The sequence below is a fragment of the Delphinapterus leucas genome, chromosome 12, assembly GCF_059928025.1.
Source record: "Delphinapterus leucas isolate spDelLeu-1000000601 "Yukka" chromosome 12, BTC_Dleu_Yukka2, whole genome shotgun sequence".
Lineage (NCBI taxonomy): Eukaryota > Metazoa > Chordata > Mammalia > Artiodactyla > Monodontidae > Delphinapterus > Delphinapterus leucas.
The window spans coordinates 45,898,220-45,925,870 of record NC_143140.1 but is presented as its reverse complement, the minus strand read 5'-3'; the positions used below and the strand labels follow the sequence as shown (position 1 = coordinate 45,925,870).

Genomic DNA, 27,651 nt, shown 5'->3' with positions numbered 1-27,651 from the left:
TGTGCAGCCAAGATTGAGAACAATTTGAAATGAAAGGATTTGGAAGGAAAGTAGTCAAGGTTGAGCATGTTTGGAAATCCGATCAATCTGATTAGTTCTTGCCACCAAGGAGAATTTCTTCCAGTGGCCTCCTGGCCCCACTAAAATAGAATGATGAGAATGATGAGAACAGAATAAGGGAGATTAGGCATCACTAAGCCTAGTGCTCCTCTGCACAGATGCAAATACTGAGGTGCAGAGCGGTTAGCAACTGACTTGCCTGAGATCACACTGGTCATAACTAGAACCCCAGTCTCTTCACCCTGGCTAGCGCTCCTTTCTCTAGGCTCATGGCTGGGTCAATGCAAAGAAGATGCCCTGGATGACACATGGTGGGACAAGAGCTGGGAGCTGTTCTCCAGCCTTCACAGTAGAGGAGCCCAGGCCTCCACTGCCACTTGCTCAGTGTCCTGGGACATAACCATCGAAGGACGTTAGAGATACTAGGGCCACAGACAGAATAAGGCCACCTGGCTCCCCTGAGGATCAAACCTATGACCCTGGCCTCCTCAATACTTGACCCTACTCAGTTTCCCAGCAAAACACTCGCAATACTTTGGTACGTCAGAAAGATACCCAGGCTATGTGGCAACATCCTAGTTTCTTCATGAGAGAGACTGCCCTCTGTACATTGCCAACAAGCCCAGCTCAGCTGTGGTCAAAAGCTCTGACAACCCTCCCTAATGGTCTATATGCAGGTCAGCAATATGTGGAGGAAAAAAACAAATTCATGTTCTAAAATGAGCCTCAAAAATCTAAAAAACAGACTACATTAAAAAATAAGCCATATAAAAAAAAATAAGCCATATGCTGTAAAGGTACTGAAGCTATTCAGTTAAAAGGAGTTATTATTCTTAAGCAATTTTTTTTTCTTTTTTGGCTATGCTGTGCGGCTTGTGGGACCTCAGTTCCCCGACCAGGGATCGAATCCAGGGCATGGTAGTGAAAGCCTGGAATCCTAACCACTAGGCCACCAGGGATCTCCCTCCATAAGCAAATATAAAAAATGTTATTGTAAAATGAGTGACTTGAGATTCTTAGAGCAGCTTCTTAGCAACAGAAAGTGTCTGCCAAGCTCCTTCTATATTTTCATTTATCCACTGTCTCTCAACCTTCATTGTGATATGGGTACTGTCAAAAGTTCACAGAAGTGGCCTGGATTGAAAAATTTAGTGAACCAAGCTCTAACCATGGGTGAAAAGTGAAACCAACTTCACCAGTCCAGTAGCAGAGGCATATTCATTATTGAAACGTATGTATTCTCTGTATTTTTCTAACAGCTTCTGAAGTGTTCATCAAGCCTGTGTCTGATTAAGCACTTTTAAATTCTGAGCAATGAAATGGGCACTCTCATACCCTCTTCACAGGAGTGCAAATTGATACAACCCTTTTGGAGAGCCATTTGGTTATATGTATCAAAATTAAAAATGCATATAATCTTTTTGACCCAGAAATGCCACTTCTAAGAATTTATCCTACAGAAATACCCCACAAGTCCACAGAAGCGTACATAGAAGGACAGCTCTTTGTAGTTTAATTTACTGCAGTGAGAAACTGCAAGCCACCCAAGTCCACCAATAAGGGATTCGTTGGGTAAACTGTAGTCCATCCATACAGTGAAGTACTAGGCAGATGGTAAAACGAATGAAGTAGAGCCATATATACCATTGGGAGAGACAGCCACACAGACACAGATAACTTCAGAGAAGTATAGGGTTTCTTTTTTTTTTTTTTTCCTGTTCTCTACCTTGTTTGTTTTTCCCCCAGTTTTATTAAGAAATAATTGACATACGTCACTGTATAAGTTTAACTTGCACAGCATGACGCTTTGAGTTACATATTGTGAAATGATTAACATCTATCGTCTCATAGATACAATAAAAAGAAAAGGCAATTTTTAAAGTTATAAATATTATGAGATGAAGATTTAGTACCTCCACCTCTCCTCCCTCATCCTCTCCCAAAAATTTTATCATACTTTTTTTTTTTTTTTCTTTTTGCGGTACGCAGGCCTCTCACTGTTGTGGCCTCTCCCGTTGTGGAGCACAGGCTCCGGACGCGCAGGCTCAGCGGCCATGGCTCACGGGCCCAGCCGCTCCGCGGCATGTGGGATCTTCCCAGACCGGGGCACGAACCCGCGTCCCCTGCATTGGCAGGCAGACCCTCAACCACTGCGCCACTAGGGAAGCCCCCTATCATACTTTTAATTATACCAATAATTAGTGTTTGTATTATTATAACAATGTAAAAATTGTTAACTGCAGAACCTATTAGAATACTGTGATTACATGTCCTTTCTTCTTTTAAAACTGAGGTGTAATTGACCTATAACACTATGTTAGTTACAGGTGCACAACATAGATTCGATGTAGATTCGATATTTCTATACATCACAAAACAATCACCACAGAGGGTTTCCATTTTTATATAAATGATTAAGGACAGCAACCACAGTGCAGGTCTCTGGCCAGTGGGTTCAGTTCTTGGGCTCCTAAACTGAACTAAAAATCTTGAACTACAAGTGAAATAATTTGGGAATCTCAATTCAGTTTCTGAACTCATCCTCTGTTCTTTCTCTTCCCTAGCATCAAAGAACAACTAAAAGTAATTCAAACACAAATGTAAGACTCCATATCTAATTGTCACCGTACACAATTACTACTCTTAAAAGGTGACCCTCCCAGATTTAGAAAAAACATTTGTCAAAGGAGAAGCACTGAAGTCTGGTTTTTGACTGCAGTAGTCACTTGGCTGGGTTCACCTTCTCTTGTTGGTATATTCAAATTGCAGAACTTGAAACTGTAGATCTGGAATTTGTGTATCCAAGACCGCAGTGACACCTCCCCACAACAGTAGCCCTAGAGGATGTCTGCCTTAAAATCTAAGCAAGCGGTGAGGTTCTTAAAAGTATCCAGGCTGCATACAGCAGAGATTTCAGAATCCCAGATGAGAGCACTACTGGGTTTTTAATTCTGGGCTTTCTCAAATGTTGTAAGCCAGGGTTTTGTTTTGTTTTGTTTTGAAACTATAGTTGATTTACGAAAGCCAGGTTTGATTCTTCTTTGTAATGGCAGAGATGCCCCAAACAAAGGCAATTCCGGTGGGAAATCAGTATTCCGTGGCATGTCACAGGAAACTTACTACCTTTTAACTTTACTGAGAGTATTTCAAATAGATTAGATTCTGACTGTGATAGTTTTTTTTAACATCTTTATTGGAGTATAATTGCTTTACAATGGTGTGTTAGTTTCTGCTTTATAACAAAGTGAATCGGTTATACATATACATATGTCCCCATATCTCTTCCCTCTTGCGTCTCCCTCCCTCCCACCCTCCCTATCCCACCCCTCTAGGTGGTCACAGAGCACCGAGCTGATCTCCCTGTGCTACGCGGCTGCTTCCCACTAGCTATCTATTTTATGTTTGTAGTGTATATATGCCCATGCCACTCTCTCACTTTGTCCCAGCTTACCCTTCCCCTTCCCTGTGTCCTCAAGTCCATTCTCTAGTAGAGAATGGACTTTATTCTGCATCTTTATGCCCCTGGGTTCTTCATGACTTTTTTTTTTTTTTTAGATTCCATATATATGTGTTAGCATACAGTATTTGTTTTTCTCTTTCTGACTTACTTCACTCTGTATGACAGACTCTAGGTCCGTCCACCTCACTACAAATAACTCAATTTCGTTTCTTTTTATGGCTGAGTAATATTCCATTGTATATATGTGCCACATCTTCTTTATCCTTTTATTATGTCAGTGATTCCCCCCTCCTCTTCCTCGAGAAGCGTACACTCCCTGACCCCATGAGGTTGGGTTTGGCCGTGTGTTTGGCTTTGGCTGGTGGAAAGTGAACACACATGTCGGGAGCAGCAGCTTTAAGTGTGTTCGCATGGTTTGGCTCAGCCCCTTGCACTTCTGCACTCTGTCATGCAAAGAAGTTTCTCTAAGGAAGATGCTAGTCCAGAATGAGGAAACACTGGAGCCCACTTGAACCCAAACTGCAGCCAGGTGCCCAGCCCAGCAGTCCCATGAGCAAGAAATACAAGTTTGTTGTTAAAAGTCTTGGGGGTTGTAATTCAGCATTATTGAAGTAAAACTTGATTAATACATGGATGAACAGCCTTGAATCCATTGCTCATCTTTGCCAAATCTTGTCATTGAACTTACATTTGTTTGCAGTTCTCTTCTGTCTTATGAAATCAACCATTTCAGAAACATTTGAGGGAGGGTCTTCTCGGTACCCTTCAGCAATCCCATCCATTCCCAAAGGTAACCACTATCATACGGTTAGTGTTTACCATACTCATGTTTGTTTTAAATATATGCTATACATTTGTATATCTATGAACACGGTGGAGTATTGTTCTGTAGGTTGCAAAATTTTATATTAAAACCAATCTGTATGTATCCTGTGGGATTCACTTCCCCCAACACCATATTCCAGATTTACCTATGTTATACATCAGGTCTAGCCCATTCACTTGAACTATTGTAACACTGTCTGTATTTACCACAATTTATCTATTCTCTGCTGGTGGACATTTTAGTTCTTAAATATGAACAGTGTTGTAAAGAACATTCTTGTACAAATCTTTGAGTAGCTTGCTTTCCTTTAAGACCAACTTCTTTTTCTCAGTGGAATTAGTGGACTAGGAGTGGATGGCTGATTGAACTTCCACACATGCTATCTGCCAAGTCAGTTTAGCCAAGAGATGCTAGTGCCTCTGCTCCAGACTCTTGCTGGAGCTGCTGCCCAGGAGGAACGCATAGTGCCCATGTCCTTGGGCAACTCTGATTTCCACCACCGGCTTCTGGCTGTGGAACCAGTGCCCTGAGATTTGCTGGGAACATCTCAATGCACTTTCTACTGCTCTTTCCGCATCTTACTCACCAATATGGTTCTTCACACTTTATCTTTTTGATCATTAAATAATTTTAAGTTCCTGGTCAGGACTGAAATGTTGGCAAGAGAGTTAGAAACAGGGAGTGAGTGAATGAAGACTCTGTTAATCGGCCTCTTTCTTCCTCACACAGTAATTTTTCTAACAGATGCAATTACATTTGAGAGCTGCAGAGAACAGAATCTTATATTTCTTTATTCATCATTTTACATGGGATTCACTGTAAAAAGGAAATTGCCTTTGTGGTTCAGTTCTTCAGGCTGCAGTGCTCTGAGCTTCAGTTTTTACACCAGCTGCCGCCGCCGCCTTGTAACTGGTGGATAAGAACCAGCCGGGGAGGGAGGCTAAGAAATCAGGCAGAGTTCATTTAAATGCAATATATTTTTTATTCTTTGTAAATACAATGAGTACAACCTTTTAACTTCACAAATCAGTTAATTCACTTTATACAAGGAAAGTTTTACTCATCCTATAATAGTCCAAGTGCTGAATATTTTTCCTCAGTGCTAGTACCTAATAAATCAGAATGTGAAAAGTACAGCAGCTATTTAAAAATGTTTGTGTCTACATTTCCATAAGCAGAGATTCATACCAAAGGAGCAGCTTGTAGTGTAGGACGAAGTGTGTGGGTGCACGTGCAGGCATTCAAAGCTTTACTAGAAACCGGTTTTCTGAAAGGCATTGAAGAGTCTCAGGCTGTTAGCACTGGATCAAGAAGCCCTTTAGCATCCATCTCCTTGAAGTTCCTTCTGGTCTCATGTCTCTGTTCATTTACTGTCTGGTGTGACTCACTGAAACACGAGTTTGGACCCCCATTGCCTTTGGTTTCAGCACTGTGTTAATGGGACAGCAGTCTGCCTCACTCCATCATTCATCTCCACTTTATTTGGTTTTGCTGTTTTTATTCATCCTCCCTCGACTTGTGTTCTTTTAGTAAAGCTCTTCTATTTTTAGATGTTATCCAACCTGAAGTCCTGGTGAGAATCTCATTTTCGTCCACCAATTCCTTTGACAAGGTTGCCTGGCCTATGGTATTAAGAAGAAGAAGGAGGGGGAGGGGGAGAAGGAGGAAGAGGAAGAGGAAGAAAGAAAGAGAAAGGAAGAAGAGAGAGAAAAAGCAAATCTCACAGCATAAGCTACCTTTCACTTATTAACTCAGTTCTGAAGGCCACTTTATGAAGTAGTACAATAGAAGGGAAACTTTTGATAAAACTTTTGATTTAAAACCTAACCATTATTTTTGAAATAAATTCTTCAACATAAGATAGTTCTGAAGGCTGCTGTATGATGTTATACACAGAACTATATTTGGTTACCCAACTTTATACGCTAAAAGGGAAAAAAAATGGTCTACTTATGTTTCAGCTGTTGATAGATCAGCCTGATCTTCCAGGTAAGAGGCAGAATGGCCTGGCCTGTGGCAACCCCGAATTCGGTCCCCTCCCAGGGCATGGTAGCAGTGAGTCCTCTCTGCTCAGGCGGTCCTCTTACACCCCCTTTTCCTTCCAGGCCACCCCACCCTGGGTGAGGCAGCAGGTCAGAGCTACTGGAATTGTTTTGTGTCAATTGACATTTTTTCCTGAAGGCTACACATTCCCAGGTTTATGCTTCCTGAAGGGTTTGTTAGTTGAGGCTTGTTCTCCATGGGTAGAAGTTCATCAGATACTGTCCCATCCTGAAAAGTAGGGACTTGGAGAGCTTAGATATCACTGGATTTGTACATATCTGAAAGCAGTCTTGTAATTGGCACATTGCCGATGGTTTTTTTGAAAAACACTTCCTCTATGGTTGATGGACTAATAGAACGTAAAGCTGGCAAAAGTAACAGGAGTTTTCCAAAGCGACAGGGTTGAGTGGGATATCTGGAATAGGAGAAGCCATGAAAGCAAGGTAAGATCCATCACTAACAGGCTTAATATCTCATCCTTGAACACACACCATCTTCAGCTTAATTTCCTGATTCAGCCTCTTTAATAACATACTACAGAGTCCTAGCCAGGCACTACTGTCCCTGTTTTGCAGGTGGAATAATTGAGGCATGGAGAACATAATGATGCTGCCAAAAGCACATGGTGACTGTCTCCTCATTAGCCCAGGGGTTGCAGTTTTTTTGGAGAAAAAGTAATTTTAAGAAACATGGTACTAAGTTTAGACCAAATAATAAACTTAAGGTTGCCAGTGTAGAAACCAACCAATGGTATTGATGACAAAACTAGTGACAACATCCACAGTTTCTGATTCACAAGACTCCTTCATGAGGCTATTTCCCTCAAATAAAATGGATTCCTTTTCTAAGCAATTCTCTAAATTATTATTCAGGCACTATACTTAGTCACTCTCAGGAATAATTCCCTCCTTATTACACTGAAAATTAAAGACTAAATTCTGTTGGCTGGCAGTGCCACCCAACTTTCATGTCAGTGAAATTGGCATATAATTAAAGATGTGAGAAATTGCTGAACAATTTCCTCTCTTGATGTCCAACGTACATCTGTGCTCAGATGTGCAAGTTCAATTTTCTGCTGCCTTTAGATGCCTCTAAGCCACCTCCTCACTGCCTTGATGTGTCTTCAGTCAATAGCTTGGAATCAGGTGTCAATACAGTCTACCAGGAGGTCTCCCTCCACGGACACAAACCACCCAAAAGACTGACCTCTGGAGACACTTATCTGTGACTCAGCCAGGTTCAGTCCATGGCCACAGGTGCTAGAAACTGACAGATATCAATTCCTACACAGGAGTTAGGTAGCTGAACATTGAGTTTAACTGCCCAATAACCCCACCGTGCAGAGTCCAGGGGAACAACTTTCATGCTTGTCTCTTAGCTTTGGGCACAAGAGAGTCCCTCTCTTAAACCTGATACGAGGCTGATAATTCATTCTGGGCCTCTGAGGACCTCATTTGGCTCTTTCACTGCCCAGCTTCATGACCACCAATGGACAGGGACCACCAGACCACCTTTAATAATGTGGTATGGACACGGTGTAGCTTCTCTACATTTAAAAAAATACATAAATCCCACCGCTTACTCTACTTGCCAGAAACATCTCCTACGTTTCCTGGAAAGTATTCCCAAGGCCCACGTCTCCCTTTCACCTTGGCCACTTACTCTCTTCAACAGCTCTGTTTCCCTTCTCAGGCAGGCAGAGGAGAGAAGCCCCCTGAAGTGGGTGGGAAGCAGTGGCTGCCTAGATAAGCCCCCACTGTGTCTGCAGCAACCACCCAACATGCTGAAGTTTCCCACAGTGAGAAAACACTGTGGGAAATAATTACTTTCAGAAAGGACGTATTTTGGTGACTCCACAGACAGTTAACTCTTGATTTTCTGTGAGTAGATTATCCACTCACCTACTCACCCACTTCTCTTATTCTCTAGTTAGGAAGAGGCTGGTTAGACAGTCAACACAAATTAAGTGTTTATTATATGTGGAGTACTCTACTACCCAGAAACAATAACCATGTGTATGTGTGTGTGTGAGACAGAGACAGAGAGAGAAGGAAAGAAAGGGGCTCTCTGACTGCTCAAAATTATTTTGTAGAGTATCTTTGCCCTTGACTTCATCCATCAGCATACATAACTGGAAGTTTTCTTTCCAGGTGTAAGTGTTCTGTGTCTGTCACGGATTCGGGTATTTGATTGTCAGTTATATAGTTTATTATATATAACTAAATTGTTTATTATTATATGTAGTTATATATAGTTGTTACATGTAGTTGTATATAGTTTGTTTGAAATGCCGATTTCTAGCCCTCTCCTCGTGTCCTAGGTAATTAGAGAAATCACTTACCGGGCTGTAACAATTAGCTCACTTTGCAGCTTTAACAATTAATGCACAATTAGCTCAGTTTGCCACATTAACTTCCCAATTTCAGATTTTATTTTTCTAGACAGGAAAGTGCTAGAGGAGAATGTTCGCTGATTTGAAGGAGCTAAGCAGTAAGGTATAGTCAGTTTTGTCACATGTATGACTCTAGATATTAGTATTAAATTCTAGCTGTAGCTGATATCATGAAATGAAAGGCTCATGTCAAAGCAGATGTGTTCCTTCCATGAATAATTTCCTTGTTTTAAGGGTGACAGAGAAGTAGTATACTTGTCATTTCTCTAAACTAGACTTCTGTTAATTTGTGGTTTAACTCTCTCAGGTTGTCCTAGAAGCAGCTCCTGAAATGTCAGGCTCTCTCAGACTCTCCTTACTCCCTCTCTGGCACCTTCCATGGCACCTCTACCAGCCCCTCTTCTGCCTCCTGTTGGTCCCCTTCTCTCCTGCTGGAATCCAAGAACTAGCTCACATGTCTTCTCGATGCATCAGACTTTGCAGATTTTTTTCTCACTCCCTCCAACGGGAATTTCTCTCTCTCACTCCCCACTTTGCTTTTTCTCTTCCCTGGTCTGAGTTGGAGTAACACTTCTGCCTACTTCCTGTAACGATAATGGGTAGTATCTTGTCCTTTCTCGTGTTCCACAGTGCTCACCAGCCACCCTGCACAAAGCGAGTACTCAGCAAAGGCTTGACTGAATCAATACCTAGTATCATATTCTCCTGGTGTGATGTTCTTTATACCTTAAAGATTCTAAATGTCAGAGGTCAGTTATGATATACAATTTAGTTTTTAGTGGGGAAAAAGTGCCCAAATTATGTACAGTTCCATTTTATAATTCTGAACAAATGTAAGTGCTTACTATATACATTCTGAAAGTAAATGTGGATTTTAAATCTAAAACCACGGAACTTTAATTTGGAAAAACATACACAGGCTCTACCACTCATCACAGTTTCAGTGATATTCAATGGACAGGGAACAATTTGTTGTTGCTGTTAAACTCACATTTTACAAATTTACTTGTTCCTCTACTTTTAGGGAAAATCATAATATGCTGGGTTGTAAGGCACACAGTAAGCACTCAATAGATATTGGTTGCTATCAGCTATTGAAGATCTACTGTGAAGCCTAAAGCTTTCAGGAATAGGAATTCCGAAAAGCTACATTCAACGACTCTGGGACAGGGAACAGTTTTACTCATTAGTATTCAAAAGAGGATTTATAAAAGGATAAGGAGATCCCTGCAGAAGTGGTATCATCCCAAATGAACACAGGTGACTTGGGGTTTCTTTGACCCCTTCAGTAATGGAAGCATTAACTGCCTCTACCCATTTGATTTAGTTTCTCCCAGCCTAGTGTCTATGGGTGATGTTGAGATGATAGAGACTGGTTTCCATGGGCTTCTCTTCAAGATCTAGAGAATAAGTAAGAAGAGCAACTCTATTCTAACCTCAGATCTACTGCAGCCCTAACTTAGGAAGCTAGCAAGGTTTCACTGCTCTTTAAAAGCCTTGCTTTTTTCGTCTGAAAACGGAATCAGAAAGTCTGTAGACCTCGTGGTGGATTTGCCCATTTGGTGGGCCAGGAGGAGCACTGCTGGAACCCCAGTGACTGAGAGTTTCTACAAATAGCCAAGAACAGCCTCTGTCAGTGGGCTTTGCTTGGCCAGAAGTAACATGATGGGTGCTATGGCTCAAAATAAGTCAACAGATACCAATCACCAAAGCCAGACGGCAGTCATGATGGGGTTAAAGATGACCGCTTTAGAAAGTTCTCTGGTCCTTCTATTTGGGATTGGCATCCAAAGAAAGGCACCTGCCTTTTTTAAAGGATCATGTGACCACTCTCTAATATATCAACTAACATAACACTTTAGCCTTCATTTTTCACCTTGCTCATATCTGGGCCCATTCACCTCAATGTGTTCAGCTATATTGATGGATCAACTTATTCATCCAGGAAAGGTGTATGGTGTCTGGCAGTGCTTTCAGTTTTGTAATGTAATTTGATTTGCTCCTCTCACCTACCCTTCGAAATACGTGAGGACACAGATTCTAATTAAATTAACTGGCTTGGCAACAGGATAATTAGTCACAGTGTTTGAACTGGCTTTTTGCTGTCTGCTCACACATTCACAATGGAAGCAATTTTCTTAAGTACACATTCAAGGCAAACAAGGGTCACCTGGTATGGATGTAGCTGTTGAGAGTTAGCTGAGCCTCATCCTGAAGAGCTGCGATGGCGGCAGCATTCCGGAAACTTCTCAGTTCAGAACCACTGTGTGTAGGAACTAGAAATGAAGACCAGGAAATTGTGATAGGCAGCACAGGAAATGCAGATGGGGAAAGCACTCTCTGGAAGTGGATGGCCAGCAGAAGAACATGCAGGTTCCATGGCTATCGAAAATGGAGTCAGACTAAGAGTATCAGCTCTCTTGAAAACCATCACCTCTTTTTTGGACTTGGAGGTGTCTGAATTAGTGAGATGGCAAAACTGGGGAAGGAGAAGAGACAGCAGTTTGTGTCTGCTTACCAGCTTTGAAAGTGACGATGCATTTTAGACAGGCAAATTCAGTAGCATCTAACCGGAGTTGTCTAAACCGAGCCACCACCTCTTGTAAAGCCTGTATTTCAGATATGATCTTGTTCAGCTTCTGGGAATCTGTGTTGTCACCATTCATGCCTAGAATAAAAATATGCAATAAATGCTCTAACATGAAGGCATTTTCATGATTTAATATTGATTTTTGACAAAATCCTGCATATCAATATCTATTCAATTGTCACTCTAAGATATCTGATTCCATGTAAACTGGCTATATTGTATGAAAGTTAATATAAAATCTTCTCTTGGATGATAACAAACACAGTAATTTGCATTTAAATAACAATGCAAGCAGTCATGAATACAACAAAACAACATTATTTGCATTTAAATATAGATTTATAAATGACAGGTATACTCTATTGTTCAGCAGGAATTTGTTATTCTTTACATGTTGTTCTTTTTTCAGTAATGTATTTTTATGGTAATTTCTACAACAAAGTCATTAAATTGTGCAATTCTTACCAGATACAGCCAGTAGAGTGTTAGCATCAACCGGAATGGCCCATTGTGCTATTCCTAGAACAAACAGTTCTCTCCAAGCATCTTCCAAAAGCATCAGCTGTCATACAATAGATGTATAATATAATATAGTGTGTAATTTATAAATTTATAAACAATTTCAATATGTAAATTTCCATCATTTTAAGAAGTGTTTTAAATGCCTGTCCTGATAGTTTTTCCTCTGAATATTCTAGCTTTCCCTTATTTTCTCATATTTTCCTTTATTAAAAGGTGTCTATACTTAAGCACATGCATTTGAGAGTCAGCCATTCCAATTCCCCAAATTTTGCTTCCCTTGGGAAAGAGTTTACCCTTCTTGTTCTTGCATCCATTTGTTCCTGACCACCTAAAAACTTCTCAGGAGACCCAGGCTCTATGAAATGTCACCAGCAGCACAGCAGGTGGATAATATCAACATAGAAAATGTTGATATTATCAGGGTTGAGGATTCCAGGCTAAGCATGCAGATGTGGGCCCCCATCTTCCCGGAGGGTTGAGCGGGCTGGGCTGGGAGAGTGATCACTAATTCCCAAGAGGCATGCAGGGAAATCAGGGTGTAATTATGTTAATCAGGTTTTGCTGAGTTTACCTCATCTCACTGCCTGATTTTTCTGAGACTCATAAGTGGACAGCATCAAGGTGCTTGTCATTTTCATTCTATTAAAATGTGCTACTGAATATTTAAAATGAAAATATGGCTCCTTTTCGAAATTAACGTACTGGATTCCACTTCACTGCAGTTTGCTTGTTGTTAAAGGGTTTCCACCGAAGGGCTAAGTGGCAGACAGTAAGTAAATTTTGTTTGGATTAAAGAGTCTACAAATACTTGTTTTGAGAAAAAACAGCCAACTTACACACACACACACACACACACACACACACAGAGCAAACGGTCAGAGTCAACCAGTAAAGCTGGTCAAAGATAGAAACTAACCATCTTGAAAAATTTGTTTTTGAAAAATCTCTCAAAAACCAGTCAGTTCTGGATGTGAGAGGATTTCCTTTTGAGAGCTAAGGGCTGAATTGTGAAGGCTTGTAACCAAAATCACAATTAGACCAAAAGGTTTAATTTTCAAAGTGCTTTATTTTCAGTTTTATTGCATTAAATACAGAAAATAATACTTTAAAAATGCAAGGTAAACAATGTCTAATTCTGACCATGTCTGAAAGTCCAGGCCATGAAAAAAAGAACATCCCATGCTAGAAGATTAAATGTTTTGAGCACATTGCCAGGGCTCTCTGTAGGAAATGTACTTCATATTAAGGGGCACTATTATGCTTTAATTAGGTATAAAATGAATTAAAGAAACAAATCCTTTGCTTTTGGAGCTACTTATTAGCCTTTTGGGAAATTTGTCATTAATTTCCATGAATGTGCTGGTGACGGCCAATTTTTGTGAATACTTCATTTTATTTCTTTCCCTTAAGGGCAGAAAAATTCTGGCAGAGGCCATTTCTGATATTCCTAACAACAAAACTTCTGAGTTTCGGTACGATGCAATTTTAAAGGCACATACTTTGTTTTCTCCCTCTTAATGTCATTTACAACCACAGGATTACGCACCAGACCTATTTGTTTACAAAAACTCTAAAAGCATTTAAAGAATCAAGGGAGGTGTGCAATGCACTCTTTAATCCTTCATGCTGATCAATCAGTGGCCAAAACTATGAGCATCACAATGGAAAATATAAAGCTGCAAATATAAAATAATGAGACTAGTTCCCAAAATCTTACAAGGGAATACTCTCATCACGTTCTGTCTCTCAGTTCCAGTGTTCTTAAGAAAATATTGTTTTGTTAACAATTTTAAAAATCATTAAGATTTTTAAAATTTGCGATGAAATTTGATGTTTCAATTAAACTAAAAAAAGATAATGAAAAAAAAGACAATGGTCTTGTATATTTGTTTTTTTTAGATCATATCCAACTTTCCTGAAATAACATAATTACATTTCTTAGTAAGGATTCCATAGCTAGCTATTTTGAACCCATAGCAAGAAGCTAAGAAAAATCATTTCCTACTGCTGTTAAGAACGGATGCTTGGCCTTGGTGATTTATCCAGGTAGCTTCTAGTTTCATAAGACTGGCTACTGTTGCTTCTTTCCCAACCCCCTTCCCCCAAGAGCTCAGTGCCCTCTTGGTCATACCTGGTCTTGCAAACATAGCGTGGAGAAAGCTGGAACACTCTTAGCCCACTTGATGCTCATAAATAAAAGCCTGGCAGCTGATTCACACACTGACTCTGTGGCCACTTCATAGAGATACATTGGGGTCCCATTCACTTCATGGGGGTACTGGGTGGGGAAGAAAGAGAAACAACAGGGAGTAAGGAAACTGCAGCTTTGCAAGAAGAGCCAAATTTAAAATTTTCTAATTAGACCAGTGAAGGAGATAGGAATATCTATAGAGTTTGGGGAATAATAATTGATGGGAGAGGCTCATTTCCACTCTTCGGCGGCCTGTTCCTTCAAGAGGGGCATCTGGCTTTTCTATCCCCTGCAGCAAATTTTCCTCAGGCTGAGCCAAGTGCCAAGCCTGTCTCCCAATTTAGACAAGAGCTTCTTGCATTTGAGTAAATAAAAATAGATGTGGAGAAAGTATAAATTAATAGGCATCCCAAACACAAATATGCATATGAGTATTTTTAGAAAGGATTAGTATATTATGGAAATATTTCAATTAGACATCTTAATCATTCATAGAGCATTCCCATTCATAACTGACGACATATTCATAACACTACTTTTCCAAGCTTATTATACACATCAAGGATAAGAAAGCAATATTAAATATTGTGTGTGTGCGTGTGCCCAGGTGTTTGGCTTCCCTGCAGTGTGGGGCTGCAGCTGGCCCTCCTCTTGGGGAGAGAGATCTGGAGCCCTTCTCAGCCTGGAGTGGGGGCTTTGGGTAGGTACCAACTGGAAGCCTGGAAGGTAGTCCCTAGGTGGCAGCCTTTTGAGGTGGTTCTGGCTGTGTCCCTGCTAGTAGAGGCTCAATTCTTGTGTAAATTCATGCGGCTCAGAAGAGAGTACGGGGAGTGGGAAATGAAGCCAACTTCTTCAAACTGTCCTAACAAAGTGAGCTCCACATTTCTCTCTTGCATTAGGGACCCATGGCTTTGCCCAAGAGATTAGATCCCTGCAGTTGCAATTCAGGGGCTCTTCTGCCAGCTGCAGGCAACTTCTTTCTTCTAAAAACAAACTCTGCTCTTCTGTCCTCCAGGAACACCTAGGCTGCCCTCTTAGTTCAGCCAGGGCTTTACACTAGTTTTCTAAAGATACAGGTTCCTGGGCACCACCTCAAATTTGCTGAAAGGGGGATGGCCTAGGCGGCCACGTTTGCAGTCAGCTTAGAGAGTGACTTTACTGCACACTAAAATTTGAGCACCCCTAGCTCAACAGGGGGGAGAGGGAGGTCTAGAGCTCCCCGCAGGGCTCGGCGAAGCACCGAGCACCCCGTGAGGTCTCTCTCTCTCCATCTTTTGCCTGAGCCATGCCAGCTGAGAAAGAATGGGCGCGCCCCTCTCCACCCTCCACTCGGAAAGGTCTCGGGCCCAGCAAGGTCACTGACCTTGGGCGTGGGCTGAGCCAGGCTCACGAGGGTCTGCCGCTCAGGGGTGGCGGACACGGCGGCCAGTTCCAGGCCGTGGGGCTCCAGCTGCGTAACCGCGGTGAAGAATGCCGGCGCGGGTAGTGCTGCGGAGGGGAAGTGCGCGGCCGCCCCGTTCTCTTCCTTGTGTCCACGGAAGTATAGGGCCACCTGCTTGCGGATGGTGGACGTCCGAGGCCCCCGCTCATGCTGCACGGCTACAGAGACAGACAGACCGGCGCACGCCCGAGATCAGAGACTCGGTGACACTTAGACGCTGCCGCGCTCTCGGGCCAAAAGCTGCGTCTGGACAGGCAAGGGCACCCGGGAGGTGAAGAGAAGGAGGGAGAAGGAATGTGAGGGTGGAGGGCGCTCTGAGACCGTTTAACCCTTACACTGTTTGCATAAGGAAGCTGAAGCCGAGAAGAGCAGCCCGGCCCAAAGTGTCACACTAATACCCGAGCCTCAGGCAAGACTAGGTGTGTTCTCTGTCGGTTGAGGGCTCCTCTGCACCCAGGGAAGGTAGCAGGGAAACCAGAGACCCTCTGGGCAGGAGTAGCTGGGTCTCCACCACAACCAAGGGTAGAGGGAGCATTGCGCACAGCCAGGCACAGCGTCTCTGCACACACTTTTCCCAGTCCGCTCGACGACCACTCCCCCCGCCACCTCCATCCCTCGCCCCACTTGGAGATGCCGTTTGGCCTCCGAGGACCCCAGGAGAAAAGGACCCGAGCCCGGGTCCGCTGGGGAATGGGACGAGGGAAAGCCCTCTCAGAGTGTGCTGGAGGAAGGCAGGGGAGATGTGACAATTACCACCAACAGTTTAAACAAACAAATTAATTCAGGGCAATCTTCCGCTCGACGAGCTTGACAACTTGTCAATACACAAGTTCAACAGGTTGGACGCTCCCTCCTGCTTCCTGCGCCGCGGAGGAAGGAACTCTCCCAATGGGCGCTGTACCTCGTGGAGATGCCACCCTGCCCAGGTCTCCGTCCGGGCAAAGCCCACTCCGCACCCAGTCCTGAGGTCCCATCCCTCCCTCCCAGCCAAGACCCCTGCCACGTCCCGGCCTGGGGCGCCCGCGCCAGGCCACCTCCGGGCACGAGCTTGGATTGCACTCTAAGCCCAAGAAGCATCCTGACGACCTAGTTCTTGCTGCGCGCCTTTAAGAGCCTTCTGGGAGTTGGGTGTCCGAGGCACCCACTGGCGTCACTCTGCCCCTCCAGCCCCTTTCTTTAGAACTAAGAGAAGGCCCTGAAAAAGCTCAGATCGCCACAAGGGCCGTCCTGATTTTGTAATCTTGGTGAGCCTACAAACAAGGGGTGGACATTCCGCGTGTTCGTGTCTCTGCCCTTCCTCCTTCAACCCGTCTCCTAGTCCCCAAGATATCCTCTCCAGGAGAGTATCCAGACAGCAAGACCCTGCGGGAGGCTAACAGGCTTAAGTCTGACCACAAAAGGGCTGCAAGGAGAGGTGAGAAGAAGAATCAGCATGGGAGGCCGGGAATGTCACATGCGGGTCCCCAGCAGGGTGGGGACCCCAGGAACGCTGGCTTCGTGGGGATGGTTGTGAGGCGCAAGTGTCCCACGTGGGCATGGGTCTTGCCCTGGGGAGTTCAGTGGGGTGAGGGTGGGGCTTATGCAGGGAGATGACTAAAGCCGGAGGCCAATTCCCAGCACCTGGAAAGAAATGCTCAGGAGATGATTTACATGCATAGGAGTGCCATTATCTTCTGTACACACAATTTACTTACTATTCAACCAACATAAGGATAAAAAGATGTACTAAGAATAAATAGATTACCATCTTTGTTCATGTTGACTTCCAAACACTTCTTCAGCCGACACGCCCTGCACTGGTTTCTGTGTGTCTTGTCCACCGGGCAGCCTCCCTGGAACAGAGCGCAGGCGGTCAGCGGCCCCCAGGACCTTTAGACTGGGGACGCGAGCCGGCGCCGGGTCGGGGAAAAGGCGTTGAGGCGGGTACGGACCCCGCAACAGACCCCGGAGCTGCAAGCCTGGCTCCGCGAAACGCGAGGGCCTTGGGCACCAGCGGGGCCAGGAAAAGGAAGGGCTGGGATTCCTGGGGCTACTTCAAAAGGACCAGCCCCTGACCCTATGAAAGCGGACAAGAAGGAAAGTCCTTCTCAAATCAGGTGAAGGGTCAGAGCTCCTGGTTTGCCCAGACTACGCTGCGTGGGGAGGAGCTCCCGAGGGGAACTTCCGCCAGGCGCAGAGGGGTTGGAGCGGGGCGAGACTTTTCAGGACCGAAGACAGCGACCTGCCCTGGAGGAGGAGGCCTTAGAGCTCTGCAAGGAGCAGGCTTGCCTGCCAGGACCCCTGCCACGTCCCCCTCCCACCAACTATTCTTTCCACTTTCAGGTCTTGAGTCTACCTCTTTCTGTCACTTTCTGGGTGAGCCCATTTATCTGTCAGATAAATATTTCCCATTATTCTCCACTCTCCTGTTTTCCTCTCTTGCCTTTGTACTCCAAGCCATGCTTCTGACCAGCATGTTGAGAGTTGTCTTAAAGACTAGCCTTAGCCCAGATTCATAGAAACACAGCCATTTCTGGAAGGTGAGGCAGAAGCCAGAGTGGTTAGGAGGGCAAGGCTTACAGATGTGAGAGTGGGAAGGGAAGAGCCCAAGGCCTGGACAAATTCTAGAAATGCCCACCATGTAAATATGACCAGGAAGATAATGTGATGAACTGTCTGACAAAATGATAACATAGATTGAGAATATTAGCAAGATAACTGAAAAAAAAAGAGGTAATTGTGCCTTAGAAATACTTATTTGAGATGCATGAGAAAATAAATGTTTTATCCAATGCAATTTTCTGGAAAAATATTGGCCATTAAAAGAGGAAAACAGAGAAAATTTCTAATGGAATTCACTCAGCGTTAGGTGCTATTACTGAGAGAACATATACATAGATTCATAAAGAGTCATGTCTACATGTGTATTTTATACACAGTAAATACATAAGAAGTTTGGTGCTCTGTTTATACTACTTGCTACTTTTACATTTACAGTGGGAAGAAAGAGAATAAAATAAATGTATTTTTATTTTGTTTCATAATCTCAAAATTCATATACTCTGAATTTGGAGTAAGCATATTTTCTGAAATATCCCTTAGGAAAAAATTATACACTCAAACACACAGTTTTATGAGATCACACCCCTCTGATTTAAAATACGTTGATTTATTTAAAATAAAGGTAGAGCAGAAGTTCATAATAATTTCTAAACAACCTCGTTACTGTTAATAATAAACTAGAATGCTGTTTACCTAAGCTTAGAATAAAGGAGAGAAGGGAAATAAATTTTTTTCCTAACTGAATTCTTCAGGTCATCTTTGCTGGCCAGTGTAATAGCTCAATGTAAAAAGGTTTAAATAACTTATTATTAAATGCAATCATATGCCTATCCTCAAATGTTATCCTCCTAGTATTCTGATAAACATACTAATGCATAACAGAAGTCTTCATTAGTTCCTAAAAGTGTCTTCAAATCAGATCAAATGTATATAAATATCTGGAGCCTGAGAGAAAGATGCGCACTTCAGCTAGGTCCATTCATTCTCTGTGTAAGAAGAGGACCACCATGCCTGATGAGTCTATCAACACTCCTTTACAAGCACTTGGACTGACATCAATATGTGTGAATTGATAGCCAGCCCCTTTGAAAATATCAAGCGTATTATCTGAGGTTTTGATTCCCCAATTCTGTGCATTGCATAAAAGTAAAAGATAACTTAAGTAGAGGCCTGCTCAAGTCTGATGACCCACAGCAATCTCATATTCTTGTGGAGCTAATGGGATACAGTCCTGTGTGTATATAATGTGATGTGTCCATATGGTGAAGCGAGAAACTGATACAGAGCTATGGACCCAATTAAACAGGTAACAGGGCTGGAGAGTTCAAAATAACTTATCCAAATGCAGCATCTTCTTGTTCTTGTTTTTGTTGATAATCCAAATCTATCAGAAATTGGTATGAGCAGACATAGGTTCAGAAAAAGATAAACAATTCACTAGCACCAGACAATATATGTGTATGTATATATGTGTATCATATATATTAATTAGTGAAAACGTTTTAATATTTTGGTTACCAAAGGATGTTTTCTGATTACTGCACTCGCCAGGATCTTCTTGGGAGTGGAGATTGTCACTCTGTATTTAGGGTCTGTGTGCCTGGCTAAGGAGAAGGCCAAGTGTGGGACCAAAAGGCTGATCTCCTAGGCTGAAATAAACCTACTACTGAGCTGGAAGCTGAGTCAGGGGGAGGGGTCTGCTCACTCTTTCTGGAAGCTCTGGCTCACACTCAACCCATGCCCCTACTCTTCTGTCTCTCTGAGACAGTTCTGCCTGCTCAAGATCAAAACAGAATCAACCAGAGAAGCAGAGAAAGTGAAGATTTGGGGACTGTGGAGAGGCTCCCAGTTTCCTTCCTTGGGCACCTTCTCTTCTTGCTCACTCTGCCCTTTTCTGACAAGGCCCAACTAAAGTCACATGGGTGCTGAAGCCCCACTGCCCACTACCAAGCAGCCCTGCTTCTCTGAAGTCGAAGGCACAGCCCCTCATACAGCACATCCTCTCTGTTCCAACTAGCCAACACTCACTTCGCTGACTGAAATGCCCTGTGCCTTTCACTTCTGCCCGGACAGACCTGGGTCAGAGCACTGAACTTAGGTGCTGCTAGGAATGGGACTGGGGTGGCAGTGACATAAAATAGTCCTTTTACCTGCCTGCACTTGTGGTTTAGATTCTAAAGTTCCTTAGGTCCTCTGGGCTGGCTTTATAGTCACTGGGTGTGGGCCTTACCCAGTGTCAAAAACTGTCAGAGGATTAAAAAAAGGGGGGGAGGGATTGATAGGGGGTGTAAGGAGACGCTGGGACTTCAGCTTTCCTCCTTCAAACTCAGCTCTCTTCCCTTGCCTCTTTCTGCCTTTCCCAAGCAAAAGGGCCACTGAGAGTTGAGGCAGGAAGGAGGGGAGAGGAAAGGAGAGGTCAGGGCCTAGTCTCTCCTCAGCAGCTTGGAAACTCAGAGGAGGCCTTGGCACAAACAAAGGAAGGGGAGGCGGCAGAGGGGAGCGGGGCAGCGCAGCCCTGCTAAGGTACCTGGTTTCCAGATTTGCAGACATACGTCCTATTCCTTCGGATACTTCGTTTGAAAAACCCCGAGCAGCCGTCGCAGGCGTAGACCCCATAGTGTTTCCCCGAACTGCGGTCGCCACACACTTTACAGGGGATATCTAAAATACGGCCTGAAATCGCAGGAAAGACAGGGAAGGGGGGATGGGGTGAGAGGGAGAGGAGGGCGGAGAAGGAGGAAAGGGGAGAGGGAGAGAGAGATGCTAAGCAATCTGACCTCTGAAGGGATTAGCACCGAAGCTGCGGTAAAAGCAAATAATGAAGTGATTTTATAGCCAAACTTTTTTTCCTTGAGCAAGTGTCAGTTTCCTACAATGAGCATTATTCATGCACCGCTACATGTATTTGGGTCTCCTCTAATCGCCGAAACCCATTTTGGAATAAAAGATTACAGCAGGCCAGGGCGGCAGCACGGCCGCCGCTGCCTTTCTGCTCCGCGGAAAGTTTGGCCGCCTCCCTCTCCTGCTCTTGCATTTAACAGAGAAAGTTGTTAGTGAGCGCGCGAGGAGACAAACTTGAAATGTAAAAGGGAAAAGAAGAAAAACAAACACGGCTGGAACCAGGGATGGCAGCTGGAAGGCAATCGAGTTTTCTCTGAGCTGCCGGGCGGTTGTTATTATTAGGATTATTATTGTAATGCTAATACTAGGATTATTAATGATAATAAGGGTAGTGGTAATTGCCCAACTTTCACTTTACCTATTTAAAATAATGCTTGATGGATCGCTTTTGAGAAATAATTTCTTTTAGGAAAAAAAAAATTTTTCTCCCCAAAGTAACCAGCACCGAGGTAGGCAAGTAGGAGGAGAGTGTTGTAAGTAGGTCGATTCCCTGGCAGGTTAGGGTGGGACGACACCCCTCCGCCCCGACTCCCCAACGTCTTCCTCCTTAAAGCCCTACCTTCTCACACTAGATCCTGCGGGGGTCCCTTGCTTTCTGTTTTTCCACCGCTGTCTGAGGCTGATTCTTTCAAAGATCTGACTGGTTTCCCTAAACTGCCCCCACCCTCCGTGGCCTCGACAGTCGCCTGACTTAAGAGAAATAGCCTTGGAATCCCCTCTAGCCTGGGATGGCCGCGGACCCTAGAGGAATGTTAGGGAGAGGGTAAAATTCGAAAAGTTATAAGGGAGGGAACTATTTTTCTATAAGGTTCAAGGGTCCAACAAGCCTGAAGTGGTTCATAAGAACTTTGAAATCCTTCCTCGTGCAAAAAAAGGGAGTGTTAAATAAAGGGTTAACTTAATTAATACTTTGATAATGATGATGATGATATTTAACAATACTAGTTAATAATTAACTTCTTTACATTTAATGTTCCCTTTGCTACCGGCCCGAAGGCCTCCAGTCTGGGCCCGGGCGGCCTCCGGCTTGGCCTCTGTGAAGCTGGCACCTTGTTCCCGGAGCGCTCAGGTTAGGGACCACGATTAGGCTGGGGTGATGGGAGGCAAGGGTGAGGACGACTGGTCCAGGGAAGTAGGGGAGGCGAGGGCGCCGCGCAGAAAGGGCCCGAGGCCTCAGGGTGGAAACTCGCCGGTGGATTCCGAGGCGTCGGGCGGGCGCGCACCCCCGACCGCGGCCGTCGAGGAGCTGCAGGGGGTGGGGGCGGGGAGGACGCGGGCGGCAGGGTTGGGGAGGGGGTTTGGTAACCACCAGGCTCGGCCCGGGCAATTACAACCCCGCCGTAGCACCTGCCTATAGAGCCACCAGTGACCCGTCAAAAAAAGTAGCATGGGAATTCGGATGGCGACAAAGGCCGGCGGGGGAGGCGCGCGGCGCGGCGACCACCGCCTCGGCGCCCCCTCTCCCGCAGGGTGGGAGGAGAGGTTGTGCTGGGGGAAGGAGGGGGTTGTAGAAAGCCAGGGGAGGCGACATCGGGTTTTGTCCCTCACCCCCTCGGACCTGTCACTGCGCCCAAGGGAACTCAACAGCCGCGCAGCAGCCGCCCTCACTCTGGAAAGCAGTAAACTTGGTTTCCATATTTTGCAACCATTCTCCTCTGCATAACGCTCTGGCTGAGCTGGGGTCCGTGTTTGGGGTCCAGCCATCCTGTCGTCCCAGCTGTCCTCTTCCCGGTGGCAGTTTTGATGATGCCAAGATGAGCTAGTGGGAGGAGCAGTGGTGGGGGTTCTCTTTCCCGCCCCCCATCCAGACGGGAGGCCAGGGACATGCATCTCTGGAGAACCCCGACGGGGTGGAGGGAGGACCAGTTAGGGGCGGGCGACGCTACTCGGGCTCCAGGGGCGGGGCTTCTAGACCAACGGCCCCCCGGGGCCGCCAGGGCGGCAGGGCGGCCCTGCCCCAGCGCAAACCTCCGGGCCGAGGCTCCCGGGGCAGATTAGAGACAGGCGTACCCACCTGGGGCGGGGCACAGAGGGGAGGACGCGAAAATTCCGGGGCAGAGCGGGTGTGCGCCTCAGACTCCGCCACCCAGCCACGTTAAGGTGACTTGGGTCACGAGACAAGCTGGTTGACCCCGTTGCAAAGCTCCCCTCATTTAGCAAGTCGAGCGAGCTCCGACGTGAGGCAGGCGGGAGTTTCCTGAGGCTGGAAAACCGTTCTTAACTTCCCTCGCCAGGGGGTCCCCTCGGGGCTTTTTGTGTGTCATAATTGCCTAAAGATATATGGCAGCTTCGATTACTGTAATTACCATCAGAGGCTGTTGAAAGAAGTTAGTCTGGGCTGCAGGGGTGACTGGCCGGGGTCTTGTTACCACCCAGGCGGTCTCCCGGGTGACATCGCTCTGCTCTCCAGCCGTGCGAATCCGAGCAAGGCGGGAGTTGCAGACCTCGCGGCCGGGCTCGGCCCTGACCTCGCCCGCTGCGCGCCGACCCCCTCGCTGCTCGGGGCCCGAGGGCCGCAGGCCTGGGCCCCGCTGCCGCCACCGGTGTGGAGAAGGCCTGGATGGCGCGGCGCCGCGGGCGGGGTCAGCTGTTCTGCGGGCCTGAGAAACTCCTGCGGAGGCGTCCGGACCTGCGTCGGGCTCGAGGCTTAGGAGGCCCAACTCAGGCTCTTGGGAAGCTGGAAAGCTCCAAAGTTTCCCCAGTGTCATTCTGCCTTTTTTCCTAAAAGTCCGAACGGCCCGCCTGCGTCCTAGTCCATCTACAGCACGCGGGCGCGGTTCCCAGCGAACCCAGTTCGTGCCCGCCCCTTCCCTCACCTCCGAGGCTTCACTTTTCAAGGCTCCTCAACCCCGGCGACTGCGCACCCCAAGTGGGCGAGGGGTCTGAGGCTCCTTACTTCCAGGGAAGGAGGCGAGGACCTGTCACAGGGCAAGCAAGCACCGAGGCCTGCCGAGGCCTGCCGGCTTCAGTTTTTGCGGTGGAGGCTCGGAATGCACCAGGAAGGCTTTCCTTCTGCGCCTCCTGGGAAGGACGCACACACGCCACAACATGGGCCACAAAAAATATGCGAGCTCGCCTCCTTTCCCAGAGATTCGAACAGCGAGGGCCAGGTAGGCCCGAGGTTAACTGGAAACTCCAGTCCTCCGCCAGGGTCGGCTCTGATTCGGAAGGCAGCTGAGATTCCTTCTCTCCTCCCTCCGCCTTAGTTCCAAACATTTCTCCTTTTTTCTTCTTGTTCACGTTCACTTTAATTTTTAAAATGGCAGCGCCCAAAACCAAAACAAACGGACAAAATAAAAACACAACCCACTTCTTGAGAGGGAGGGGAGGAATTGCATTCCACTCAAGTGGGACTTCATTATCAGTCCTCAGAAGTATCTCGGACTCTCCCAACTTTCAAAGGCTCGGGACAATGAGCGGGAGTGAGGGGAGGGGGTGTTTGAGAAAAGCACAAGCACCAAAAATGCTATAAGCGAAAAGGACAAGGGCGGCGGGAGCACTCCGGGATGTGGGGACTTCGGCAGCGACCACCCCCAGCCTTGGACCCTGGAAACTGCAGCCCCGGGCCACCGGAAGGCGGGAACTGAAATGCCCCATGGAGACCCTGGCATTGCGGCCGTGCCGGCCCAGCGCCGGCTCTGGCCTGCACATTCTCAGGGTCCGCAGGCAAGGAGCACGCAAAAGCCCTCGCACATACACTCAGACCTGCACTCCGGCGTCTAGGGGCGGTTAGAGATCAGCCACGACTTGGCGTTCCAAGGGAGAGCCTCCAGCTAAGCAGGGTTAAGGAAGGAGACGAGCGCGCGGAGGGGAACAGGCCGCACTCTCCTGCCTCTGCCGAGCTCTCGCTCGAAAACTCCTTGGGATTAGGGATTTGGTCCTCTCTTTGCTAGAGCGGTTCGCCATACTTTAAATTCCCCAGTTATGACCTACGCGGATTTAGGATTAAGGAAAATGTGACTTTTAAATTGTTTCTGCTTCCCAATTTGCAGGATTATTTGAAATAGCTAGAAAAGGGGTGCAAAGCATTCCATTCAAAATCCGCTTTGCGCAAAGTTGCTTTTGCGCTCTGGAGCTCGGAGTTTTGAGCGAGCGTGTTATTGTGCTGCAGCCTGGGGCTGAGGCCTAGTTCCCGCCCCCGCCGCCTCCACCCCCTCTTCCCCGCACCTGGCGGCTAAGTGGAGGCAACTCGCGGGACTGCTGGGCGGCCTGGGTCGCAACCTTCCCACCATACCAGAGAAAGGGGGGAATCAAGCAATCCAGAGGTAACGAAATTGTTCTTCCCTCACCACGAAAGGCACTGACTCATGGTCTACAAGGAGCTGGGCCAAAGCGCACACACCGCTGGAGTCCCTCTCCCAGGCTCGGAGTCTCGGAGGTCGGAGCAGGACCTCCCCGGCTACCCCGCCCGCCCGTCCGTCCCAGCCTGCGCGCCTGAGCCCCGCAGCGGCACGATAGGTACCCACTTGTTGATCCGGCCGGCTTGCTCATGCTGGCGGTCCCGGGGCGGAGCGGTTGGTGGGCGCTGCCCGAGTCCCGGCCGGCAACGCCCGCTTCGCCGCCGGGCGCCGCCGCTCTCCAGCCGCCTTCCAGCCTGGGAGGCTCCGGGGCCGGACAGGTGGGTGTCGGTTGCGCGCTGCGCTGCTCCCCGGGCGCTCAGAATTCGTTCCACAGTGGAAAATTAAGCATCCTTAAGTTTCTTCCCGCCTCTTGCAAAACCGCAGCTGCTGGGAATGTTGCTTGGTATGGACACAGGCATGTACAGACAAATGGAGAGACGGACAGGCAGATCGAGGGAGAAGGGAGGACAGGCAAGAGAAGGGTATTGAAGAACAGAGATGGAGACACGAAAATGGTCTTTCTACGGAGCAAAAAGGGCAAAATCCCTCTCTTTCCCCATTCCTGTCTCTCAGTCTTCAGTTCCTCCCTCTACATTAGGCAGGCAGAGTGTGGGCAGATCTCTACAGACCGCTGCTCTTTTACGGAAAGAAGGGAAACACACAACCGCAGTCTCAGGCAGATGGGCTCCGCGCTGCCCAAATCCGAGCGCGGAGTGGGAAAAACTAGATTGCTGGGAAGTCTTCCGAGGGAACAGGAGGCCAGCTCCCGGTTTCCGGGGAGAGCCAAGCACGCAGCGGCAAAGGGTTCCCGAAGTTCATTACCCCGTGACTTTGTGCCTGTCGCTGCGGACTGGGTCCCCTGTAATATCTCCAGAAGCGCTCTGACAGGCAGCCACGGGGAGGGGAATAGGGCGTCCCTGGCCCACTTAGCTTTTCCCCCAACTCCTGGCGGGGTCTGACGTCAGCCATGTGCGGGGAGGGGATGGAAAGAGGGAGGGGGTTAAATGCTAATGATATTAATGAACCTCCAAGCGGCTCCCAAAGAAAATGCAGGCGCTCTCGGAGCTGAGGAGTTAGAGTATGAATAAGGGAGTGTGGCTCTGTGCGTGCGAGATGGTGAGGACAGTGCTGCTCTCGTAATAAAAATGAATTATTATATTTCATGGCAAGGGGGAAGGGGAGGGGAGCTGGAGCTTTCTCAGAACGCTTTCCCCCTTCTCTCCAGAGCGCCAGACAGATTCGTGGAAGAACTGGGTGGCTGTGTGTTTGTGTGTGATTGTGCGCGCCGGATATGGCCATGTGAGTTGGTTCATTCTTGGTCTCGTGCCCCTTCTGTTGGGTAAAACTTGGATCTGGTCCAAGGTGAGTAATTATTCATTTTGCAACTATCTACGGAACGTTATAGGCGAGGACACTGTGTGCGTATTTGGGGCCTGGGATGGGGTTTGCCGGAGGCTCCGCGTTCCTGTGGCCTTCGCGCTGTCCACTTGGGCACCAGCCGCCGGGAGGGTGCCGCCGGCTTGCCGAAGTAAAGCCCATCCGGAGCAGGGCGAAGCTATTTCGCCTCCATTATTTCTGCACTGGAGCGGCTGGAGGGTAGAGCTTTCCCTCCCGCTGCCCGTCCCCAGTGGGCTTCGCTTGCCCCCCACCGCCCCAATTCAGGGTCCAGGGATTCTGGAGAGCTTCCTCCCCCGCCTTAGCCCCCTACTCCTCCCGCCCGCCTTTCCCGCGATTCCTGTGCTCTCTCCTGCCCTGGATCCTGTACCGCGCTGGGAGAGCGCACGCCTAGACAGCGGTGATCCCCGATCTCTAAGAGATTAATTCTTACTAAAGCTCTCCCAGCAGCTTGAACTTGTCAAACAAGAGCTTGCCAGCCTCACCTCCTGGCGTGGGCTTGGCCAAAGGTCAAGGGTCACACCTCCTGCTCTCCCGCCCTCCGCTCAAGCTCTGGGGGAGGTGAACAGATAGTAGCACTCCGCAATTCTACCCGCCCGCTCCCGGTCCCACTTTCTCCAGACTCGGTGTCAACCCGGGCTTTCGATCAGAGTATGTGTGTGCAAGTGAGTGCTTGCGTCCCCCGGACCCTCGGAGGGCGCCGCAGTTCCTCGGCCCCGGAGGTTCAGGGGCGAAGGCTGTGCGCTCCTGCTGGCGGCCGCAGCACGTGACCGCAACTTTCCGCCGCGGCCTGGGCTGGGCCTGGAGCCCCCGTCCACGCACGCCACGCACCAGAGCCCGCGTCCTTGCTAGTGCCGCGCAGCGACCAGGACTCGGGCCTGGGGACACTCGGAAAGAGCAAGAAAGGGGACAACTACCTCCCAAGTTATCCCTCCTCGGCTTTTCGAAG

General features: G+C 47.1%; 1 protein-coding gene and 1 pseudogene across 1 annotated transcript; one reads left to right on the top strand and one right to left on the bottom strand.

The window, feature by feature from the left end:
- Positions 1-5,243: 5,243 nt before the first annotated feature.
- Positions 5,244-18,353, bottom strand: NR2E1 (nuclear receptor subfamily 2 group E member 1). Its single transcript, XM_022553859.3, has 7 exons — positions 17,270-18,353; positions 15,448-15,683; positions 14,025-14,171; positions 11,837-11,933; positions 11,300-11,449; positions 10,952-11,057; positions 5,244-6,804 (listed from the first exon to the last, which is right to left on the bottom strand). Exons 1-7 carry the CDS (start codon positions 17,280-17,282, stop codon positions 6,642-6,644), a joined length of 912 nt encoding a protein of 303 aa, XP_022409567.2. The 5' UTR covers positions 17,283-18,353; the 3' UTR covers positions 5,244-6,641.
- A 5,888-nt stretch (positions 18,354-24,241) lies between these two features.
- On the top strand, positions 24,242-27,039 carry LOC149747875 (uncharacterized; annotated as a pseudogene).
- The last annotated feature ends 612 nt before the right edge of the window (positions 27,040-27,651 follow it).

Coding starts and splice junctions, on each gene's coding strand:
- NR2E1 (XM_022553859.3), bottom strand. Junction 11,450..11,836: donor CACTCTACTGGCTGTATCTG/GTAAGAATTGCA, acceptor TTTTTATTCTAG/GCATGAATGGTGACAACACA. Junction 11,058..11,299: donor CATCGTCACTTTCAAAGCTG/GTAAGCAGACAC, acceptor CTTCATTTCTAG/TTCCTACACACAGTGGTTCT.